Source organism: Liolophura sinensis, chromosome 1 (assembly GCF_032854445.1).
Source record: "Liolophura sinensis isolate JHLJ2023 chromosome 1, CUHK_Ljap_v2, whole genome shotgun sequence".
Taxonomy (NCBI): Eukaryota; Metazoa; Mollusca; class Polyplacophora; order Chitonida; family Chitonidae; genus Liolophura; species Liolophura sinensis.
The window spans coordinates 31428637-31439445 of NC_088295.1; the positions used below are offsets into that span (position 1 = coordinate 31428637).

The 10809-nt window shown below is 37.9% G+C and overlaps 1 protein-coding gene across 1 annotated transcript; it reads right to left on the reverse strand.

The window, feature by feature from the left end:
* Positions 1-962: 962 nt before the first annotated feature.
* On the reverse strand, positions 963-10733 carry LOC135481919 (ATP synthase subunit b, mitochondrial-like). Its single transcript, XM_064761697.1, has 8 exons — positions 10638-10733; positions 8144-8183; positions 6534-6745; positions 4306-4469; positions 3303-3431; positions 2516-2593; positions 1507-1608; positions 963-1226 (listed from the first exon to the last, which is right to left on the reverse strand). The coding sequence occupies exons 1-8, from the start codon at positions 10666-10668 to the stop codon at positions 1170-1172; spliced, it is 813 nt and encodes a 270-aa protein (XP_064617767.1). The 5' UTR covers positions 10669-10733; the 3' UTR covers positions 963-1169.
* Positions 10734-10809: the final 76 nt, after the last annotated feature.

Consider the following 10809-nt stretch of genomic DNA (forward strand, 5'->3'; position numbering starts at 1 on the left):
AAAGCGAACGTTAAGAGCAGTTCACGCGCTGCAAGGAGTATAAAATTGATCTTCCAGTTTGCAGCTCAACAGCAGTGCCGACAGTATCTGGTACCGATTCCACTGACCCCTTTCTGATAAGCCAACATCTGAAATACCGATTTAGAAGTTATTTCTGGGTCCTAGATATGAACATTTTGACCAAATCAACAATGTTATTGTAATAAAAAAGTGTAAAAAATTCAACTTTCACTACCAAAAACTAAGCAATGTTCTCATCTCGTTGACTTGCTTTCACATTGTGCCTTCTCTGTACATTACCGTCTATACTTTGTAAAGTCTAGCATTGGGATGGGGAGGTAGTGCCACAGTACACATCACTGCAACTGTAGTTTCGCGCGTATTTATCGCTGCCTTTGACTGACAATAGATTAGGGGAGTTTCCAGTTGGAACTCTTCTGTCATTACAGGTAAATACAGTCCTACTGTGTCAGGTTAATTGTTCCTTTAGCAACTTTCCAAATTCAAAAACGGTCAGGTTCTCAATTTTCTTCACCATTCATCTAATCTAAATTGCTTTCTGCGAAAGTTTTTCTGGAGCCCATGTAGTAAATGTGATGAAAACTAATTGCCTGACATGTCTGACAGGTCACATGATACTGTTGGACTTTTTCTACCTTCATCAATAAAAGAGTTCGAACTCAGAACATCCCTATTGGGTATTTCATCTGTATGACCTTAGTCATGTATGGAAGAAACCAGTCTGGAAAACAACTACAGGACCACGCCGGGTATCTCACAAATATTCTCAAGCTGAAGTCCAAATTGCAGGAAGTCGCAAACTTAAGACGTCACTGATCGAGAACTTTCAGCAGAGGCCATTTTGCTTTCTCCACTACTGAGGAACTCTTTTTACATGATCAGAACAATCCTGCCGAAGTATGAGCATGTATATGGGTATTTCAAAACATTACAAAACGTGATCTAAGGGAATAGCAGGTTTATTCCATACTGTTAATTTACATAAACACACAAGTGCGAGGCATAAAGAGCTATAATGACAGTTTTGTCCTGATAAATGATGTCCCTCTTGAAAGGTCTGGTCACACTACTTTGTCAAACAGATTGTGGTGTAGTCTGTACTGGTCTCCATTTAGTAATTCACATAACAATCAGCTAAAATGGCTTCCTTATGATGCCGATAAGGTCTTCAGGTCAGCTATACACTTGCTGATGCTCTCCTTCTCCTGTGGGAAAAAAAAAAGGCAGCTATTACTATTAAATATCACATAGAAATGTGAAATTAAATGAATCACATCACAAACAGCTTTTTGCGTTATCAAAAGCCAAATATAAGGTACCACGTATGGAAAGAAAATATATATTGAAAACAGTAAATTCGCTGATTATCATATACATGTACTTATGAATAAACCTTAATCTTTCGCTTTACACGCTGAAATTGACAATTATTCTACACAAAATTACAACTGAAATTTATGCAATCTTTGACTGTGCGGGGGTTACCTGCTGGGGGGTGATACTGCTGACTACACCATTGACTATCCAGTTCACCATGTGCTCCTGCTCAAACCTTCTCTTGGTGTTTTGGATGTCCAGCTGGTAGTCCTACAACCAAACACACAGAGAAACATAGACAGAAGAGTAGCAACCAGATTTACAATCAACTGCCAATCAACATCTTCATAAAGAATGAGGTACAGGATTAAAGAGTCGTGAAATTTCATGAAATTTCTTGAAATGTCAAATTTCACGCATGGGGGATCAGTCAGCCAGTCTATGTATATTATTTATCTATAAAGTATTCACTATGGACAGTTGTGGATTTCCTTTGGGCTCTGCTCAGTCTCCTCCCACCATAATGTTGGCCACTGTTGTATAAGAGAAATATTCTTGTGTACGGCATAAAACACCAATCAAACAAAAAAATAAAGCAACTAGTTTAATCTTTCAAGCCATAATTAAAAACAGCTGTCACATTAGTCTCAAGTAACACACAAGTGCATGTACTTAGTTATGACAAGCTTCAAACTGCTACTGCAACATTAATGGAGATGGGTTGTGTCTATGAATACAATAAATTACAACAAATGCATCCAAACACATAAACACATACTCTATTTAAGTTTGGTATGTTTAATGGCATTTCCAGATACAGGCCTTGGTACTTTTCATGCCACACACTGAAGTTTTTCTGATAAAAAACTAATGAAACTTCACAAGAAAACTTTTAAGTGGATCTAAAAGGTGGAGGAATCAATCACAATTAAGCAAAATGCATCACCTGAAAAATGTTGAACTTCAGGTAATTACACTGTACACACCCAGTACTTAGCTGAATCCCCTTAAGTGGACACTGATACATTCTCACATTCCTCTGTAGCCTTGTGGTAAAAATGGAAGGTGATCTGTTCAATATTTTAGACTTTACATAAATCATTTTCAGATTAATTCTCGCACGCATTAATGCTTGATTTTATTCACAAGATACATGTAGGTGTACAGTAGTACATACCAGTCTCCTTTTCACCTGCTGATACACTTCCTGCAACCTTTTCCTGTAGATGGCCTCTAGCTGAAGGTCAATGTTCTCCTACAAATACAGACACATATATACATGTACGTAAATTAAATCAAACGATAAGAGACCTGATTTCAATCAATATATATCACTGGATATGTCTGAAATGTTTGCGGAAGATTGGGACAAAGCACCACCTTGGCATCATTAAGATTACAAAGGTGAAAAGAAAATAAATCTCTTCTAAATTTCTTTCACTGGAGTTTAACTATATACTCAAGAACTTTTCACTTAAATAATGGCAGACAGTTCAAAGAGTGAAGAAAATCAGAGTGCCCGGGCCCAATAGAGGACCATCGGAATTTGGCAAGTAACTGACGAAAAAAAAAGTTACGTACTGTAAACCTTCGACCTTTACAACCACTGAAACACTTTATTGAGAGGAATTTATGCAAACAATTATTATGAAAATGATGCTAAAAATGATATGTTTCTTTCATTACAGATGCAAACTTCATAAAATGGTGCGAATTATTTCTGTACATCCCAAAGTTCTCTCAGAATGTTTCAAAATATTGGTTGCAGAGGGGGTTGAAAAGGTTGAAGAATTAGGGCACGCCTTATTGGTGGCAGGAAAGTGATCTTCAATGAACTTCATGTATGATCACATACAAAGCCACATGAGTGTCATCGACCAGTTTTGCCAGCAAGGCCCACAAAACAGGTCTTCTGAATACACTTGAAACTGTTTGCTTCAGCACTTAAAGTTGATCAGGCTCACCTTTTTACTTTCAAATATATATTTCTGTCCATCTTCTCTCCAGATGTCTAGTTCTGCTTCCTTTATTGTGTTTTCAAAGGCCACCTTTCCTTCAGCTAGAGGTCTTTCATAAGTATCCTCTCTCACCGCCTGTATGTAAACACAGCACACATAGTACAGAAATGCATGCTCACTGACATGCTACTTGAACTAAACATGACTGAAACAGCTTCACACATGTGTGACTATGTTTAAATAAGTTGGGTACAAACACTTGTTTCTGGTGATATAGGAATTCCAGGATTGAGGGATTTATTTATCTGATGGGAGTTTTTACACTGTACTCAGGAATATTTCTCTTATATGACAGCAGTCGGCAATATGTTGGGAGGAAAGAGGACAGAGCACGGAGGAAACCCATGACCATCCCCAGGTAGCTGGCGACCTTTCCACCTACGACTGGAGAAAAAACCAGTCTGAGATGAATTTGAATTCACATCGGGGTCCTGGGTCAGTGTGCTGTACTAGCACATTAACCCCTCAGCTAGGGAAGCCTCCCATGTCTTAATATGTTGTGTACACACAGTGGTTTCTGGTAACACTGAAATTCTAGGATTGAGGGACTATACAATGAAAACTATTAGGAGACTAGAAGTGTGAAATATTGGAAAGTAGAAAAGCAATGTGCTGGGCTGCTTTGAAGAATACAACAATGTATGCTGAGAAAATAATTGCAGGAAAAAAGTATTCACTAAGAACTGAACGGACATGTATGATGTATCTACAAGTTTCGACTGTTCAAAATTGCCTTTCGACTAATTTCTATTGTTTTCTCACACTTGATCAACCAACCAACTTGAGTACAAATAACAAGACAACAAATTTTAAAATCATGGTCATAGTCCACCTTTGGACTATAAACCTGGGTTAAAGACTTCTCAGATGAATACTAGCTTTTTGGTAACTTTAGTATAGTTTAGTCCAAGCCCAAAGGAATTACTTGTACAGACACCAACAGACTTACCTGTACAGACTGGTCTAAGTGTTTATTCATAAAAGGTCCCAATTTCTTGGTGAGGAAAATGAAGGCTCCCCAGAAGCCAATAACCTCAGAAAAATTGTGGTCAATCACCCAGATTTCCTTAGACAGCAAAGTGAGAACCAAACCAGTGCCGAAAAGATAAGGACCTGAAACAGATGTATGATCTTATCAATGCATTTCATCCAGGTCTGGAAGATTTTTCGATGAATTTCCCCCAACTCATTTAACAAGTGTAAGGTATTACCTAACTCTATTAGCAGTTAATATGGTTCATGGATGACAAGCCTGTAAATAAATATTTGAGTCAGGTGCCAATGACTTTGTGCCTGACATTTAACATTTTGTACCAGACAGTTTTCTGGTTTTCAGGGAGATATTAAATGCAGATCACAGGCTGACAAATTAGTAGAATGTATAATAAGATCTTTGCTTCAATATATTTCTTGCCTTACTTGTTCTCCTCAACTAAATAAACCTCTCAACTGTGCTCTGAATGTAAAATTCAAATGATTACGCCGATTTGACACTTTCACAAAATTACGTCTACATGACAGAGACAAACCTAAATCTTCCCACTGACTGAACATGTATAATGTGGGGACATCTACAAACAGCGCCATCTATGGTGTCACTTCCGCATGCGTACTTAGATTAACCATGTTTTGTTTTTAACAGCATAAAACACCACATGCTACTAGGATGAATGAATGGGAGCCAAGACATCATCTGTGTTTGATACGTGATGACCCAGTTAATTGTTTAGAGCCCAAGTAACATGATATGCAGTGGCTAGGTGACAGAAATTGGACTATGTATAAAGCTCTAAGGGTCAATCAGCATGAGAAACATTTTTGTTTTACAAAGGTTAGCAAATATGATAGCTTGTACTCAGACACGTCACTAATACGGTATTGCTGAGAGCGGAAATTTCTTGTACTGAAACAAGGTCACACAACAGGGTATTTCATCTTTTAAATGGACCTCACAATTTCTACCAGACAAAATGACGTTTGTCAAAAAACTTCAGTCAACCATCACCCAATGTTGTACAGGACAATGAGATCACTCCCTCCTACAAAGTGCTGGGTGTCCCAGCTCTAACATTACACGCTCGTACTTGTACATGTACTACTGACACCAACAATGAGTTCAGTCTCAGTACTCAGCTGTATGGTTGGGATTGACTGCCTCGGGTTTAAAGTCGAATTCAAGGTATCACAAGGGTACCTTGATGAGATGCCATATGGGATGCAATGCTGGAGACACCAGACATGACTCCCTAATCTCCCCACCCCTTCCCAACCACACACATCAGACATCTTAAAAATTCAAGAAAAAACAAAAATAACTCCATGTTTAAAGGGACGAACTGCTGCCGTCAAAAATAATGCGCTGTTATTTTAGACATCATCTACACAAAGTTGAGACTTCCAGAAGTCTACTGACATGCATCTGACTTTGAGTGCACAATCACATTTTCAGTTTTACCCAGAGGTTACGTTTGACCACCAAGTCACTCAAGTCGCTGCATTTAGAAAGCCTGTTTTTTTTTTTTTGGTCAGTTGCGTCCTCTGGTTGTCTAGACTACCCCAGATGTCCATCGAACTTAAAATGTCAGACATGATATTGTGTTGTGATCATGCGGTCTACCATGTTACTGTAGTTCACTATACAGACCTTTGGAAATTACCAAAACTTCATAAAACATAAAACATTGAAAGGAAGGTCATATTTTGTTTACTAGACTTATAATTCGCTTTAAACTATCATATTGTTTACATGTGCGACCCACAAGTAAATGTTGCATCGAGGAAATCTTTACATTGCATATTATTAACTCGTTAGGAGGACAGTTTAGAGCAGTGACAGATTTTTTCTCAATTGACCTTTTTCAGAAAATATACTTGTAGGAGGTTTAATTAAGAGTCAAATGCACTTAATTTCATATTTAGCTGAACCAACTCAAAAATTCTGAATTTCTTTTAGTAGTATGGCCTTTTAACTTGGATATTCAAGTTCAACAACTGTCTTCACTCTATTGACGAGACTTTTCAGGTTTACTCTTACAAAATAGCCGTTGATGCTAATGAAGCAAACTACAAAAGTGTACACGTCCATGTCACCATTCACGGCACAAGGTATACATACCATGGAGTCATGAACAGTCAATGTAAAACCACACTCTGTGAGTCTTTAATGTTGACACTTACCAGTCACTCCAGTTTTGTTGTAGAAAAACTGGAACCATGCGTCTGGGATAAAGCCTAGACGAACAGGAGGACTGGTCTCTGGCTGCACGGGGTGTGGGAAGTTCTTAGTGTCGCGCTCAGGACCATAGAAAATTTGGTTGGCACTATCCCATTTCTCTATCTGCTCGGTTAATCCACTGGACGCACATCTATTCTGCACCAAAACAATTGCCCTGAAGGAAAGAATATAACTGATTTTATAGTTGAAATTCATAGTAGTCTTTTAACCACACATCGCACCTGACAGAAAAGTATACCATGTACACTGTTTAATTTATGATCAAAGTTAAAATCATGCTATAGTAAACACAAAAAAGCAAGATATTCCTTCCCAATTCATCACTAAATGATTAACCAACATACTGTAAAGTTCATGTCAATGATTGGACAGATTCACAAATTTGTATTGAAAATCAATCTTTTCTCATTATATCACTAAGATAAATACTGGAAATCATCCGACTCATACCAATATAAAGGAATGATTTTATGTCAACTTCTTTATATGGAAACATACGGAAAAAATATACTGAACAAAAATATTAACGCAACACCCAATATTTTGATAAAATTAACTGTGTTATCAAATTACTTTAAATACCATTTTTCAGGGGAGCATAAAATGGACTCTTAGTAATACATTTCCATAACTGATGGAAACAGACAGCTAGTGGTAACGTTGAGGCAGGATAGTAAACAGGGTTGGGGTCAGTTTGGGAAATTCCACACATCAGTACTGAGTATGTCCCCCGTTTGCCTGCTGCACTATTACACGTTGTCGACGCATAGGCCTGATGAGGTGGTCAAGTGTGACTTGTTAAATATTTTCCCCCTCATGTGTGAGTGCCAAACTTAACTCTGCGTTGTTATCCAGAATTGGAAGTTGCCAACAAACATGCCAGTAGACAACATTCCACAGGTTTTCAGTTGGGGACAGATCAGGTGAATACTCTGGTCAGGCAAGCACTTTAATGTTTTCAGCCTGTAGAGATGCTCTGCATTCAGCAGCAACATGGGGACTGGCACTGTCGTGCTGAGATGTTACCACATGGCTCCAGACAATATGGGATGACTTAGGTGCAGGATTTCATCACTGTGTCTTTCCTCCTTCAAGTTATCGCTGATGAAATAAAGTCGACTGTCATGGCCATAACTTACCCCACCACACCCATGCGGCGTCGGCATAGCGTTCAAAACCCGCTGCCTTTTACTGGCTGCCTCCCATTGTAGCTGAAAACATAACATTCCGTCATCGTGCCAAAAGGCCAACGAACCTGAATGTTAACCCAGTCGCGATGCCACAGAAATTCGCTACAATGAGGCGATTCTGAACAGTTTCAGCGATTCTGAACAGTTTCAGAAATCTGGTTATTATGCAGCCCACTTTGGTTTTGGAGACTGGAATGTGCACTGGTGAAGGGCTTTGCTCTTCGCCATTCCTTGGTACTATATTGACAAATATCACAGCATGATGGCAGTTGATAACTGTAAATCTCTTAAGGTTGTCAGTATCCTACAGGAGCAGTGGGAATGTACAATCTCAACTTGCAGAACAAAAATGATTGATTTACCTCTGTGTTGCTTGTGGTTTGGCTAGGGACCGGAAAGCACCTAAACACAACAAAAAAAGTATGGAACATGTACACTGTACTGTAAAAATTAAAACTCCCAAAGTCCAACATTTATTTATATCATATTATTTACAGAAGACACTGGGTTTAACATACCAGGCACACACAAATGTACAGTGTTTAGTGATTACAAATCCATTTTAGTACAAGTGGAAGACAATGGTAAGCTGGCCACTTTGACTATCTAGTGACATGTTCAACTTTGATTGTTGCACAGGCTATCTCTTTCATATTTATCTTTAATATATTCATAAATATTATCATAATTCACATTAAATGCAAGTGTATGGCTATAAACAAATTTGCATTTAGTTAAATCTATTACGCATGAATCACATACTTGTTTAGTACATTATTATGCAAAGATGAAGTATTCCAAAATAACATATTCACATACCCTTTTCTCCTTAGAGAAAAAAATGAAAAAAAAAATAATAAAAACTGTATTTGTAAAATAAGTTTTCATACTCTTTCTTCTGATTTGGCATCATTTATGTTTTCTTTTCCTTTAAATTGCTACTGTTTAACACAACTTCTTTCCATGGTTTTCAAACCGAGTTCAATCAATACCACTACATGTCAACATAAAAAAAAAATTGTAAAATTCAACTTTTATTCACTTTATTTTCAACTTTGAAGACTAAATCCATGTACAGCTTTTCACTTGACCTGTGTGATCATTTTGTTTTGGAAAACTAAGCATGGCAGTCTGACAAACTCTTATCTGATACATATAGCAGTCACATGTAACTCCTCTACATGATTTCAAGGAATTCATGTCACTTCAATGTAGATGCTGCAAAAGATCCACAACCCACCTATTTAGATTTCTGTTCATTTTCACATCTGGAGACAAGTTTTGAAACACTTTATCAGAGGGTTATACATTATGGGTGGCCTCTATATTGGCACATCTTAGCCACCAAAGACTCCAAATTCCTATTCTTCAACTGGCCTAGTGTCGTTCAAGTTTCCAAGGTTACATTTAATTATACTCAAAGAAGGTTTAGGCCTGTTATCTTTGCTATAAACTACATGTAATTCTTGTGCACATAAAATAAACCCAGTTAAATATCGACTTTCCATCTGACTGTGCCACCACCATATGACCCAGATCTGAGATCTGTTTCATTCTTCCCAGTTTAGCTTTCAGAAATACAGATCTGTACTCTTGCATTTACTAACCTGAAACCTGTTCTTCTGCATGTGCTGTCCTCAACATGTCAAAGCTCTACACTATAAAAACCTGTAACCCTTCGGTAATTCTTACTTCATATCAACTAGTTATTTGTGAATAATAAGGACCATAACATCACAATCAACACAGCTGTATTTGTTACATTGGTGGCAAGTCAAACTTCACTAACTGCCACTTTCAATTTGAGTCGGCCGCTCTCGTGGAATAATTTGATTGAAACCAATGAGATGTACACCATCTAAATTAAGGGCGATTGACAAATTGCTTGGGAGTCTTCACTTATGCATTAATAATGAACAGAAATAATGTATAATCAATTATATTGAGAAAAAAGATATTCTTGAGCAGCCACCCTAGTCCACCCTAGCAACCTAGTCACGTGATTTGAAAATGGCGGCTGGCAAAGTTCTGATGCTGTCCAAGTAGATGCGTCAGTTACATTTGTGTTATCTGCGATGTTATGGCCTTTATTATTCCCACGTAATGAGGTGATTTGAATTCAGACTTACTTTAAGATCACGGGACAACTCTCTTTTTGGCGTAATGGGCACATTGGAAACAGCACAGATGTCAGGATCGAGTTTCAGATTAGTGAATGTAACAGTTCAAAGTACTTAATGTGGAAGCTAAGCTTTGAGCATGGCTGACTGATCTCACAGCTACATATAACCGGGCTCACTTATAGTATAGATGTATTACTGTGGTCATAAATTTGCTTTTTGTTCGGTGAAACTCAGAACAGGTTAGTTGACTATGGGAACCACTTGGTTGGCATTGATTTACGCTTGGGAAGATTTAATGCTTGTGAAGGTGCGATAAGTGTGGCATACCATCGATCCTACACATTAGAAGCAGTTATTCTCCGTAACTCTCCTTTCACCTTGGTCGATACAGAGAGTTACATTCTGCAACTATCTCTACATATGTATGTCTATTTTTGGATAAAACTAATTTAAATTTAAATCAGTGCATATACTGACATCAATGTTTGCGTTTTACTTCATTGAAAGTGTAAGTGTATCACTGAGTGTTTTAATTTAAAAGCTAAATTTAAAGTAATTTGACGATCTGAGGCAAGGACAAAACTGATGATGTTGTTGTTGTACTAGAACTATGGACATGCGTGTTCTGCACTTGACAACCGTACAAAGAATATCATTTGGCTGGATGAACAGCTCATAATTACACGGCAGTTCTAGAAACATTTCTTAAACTGCGATTATATCACAATTTTACCTGTCCGCAAAGCGAGTGTCGACAGCATCATGATCTTGAAAATGTAGTCGTTTCTCCCGACGGAAGAACCGTGCTAGAGGACAACCTCGTTTTGAAATGCACTGAGTGACAGGAGGAGCTGTGTGAGTTATCTCCCCCTGGTTGGAACTTTGTGCAACAGATGCGTGCTGTG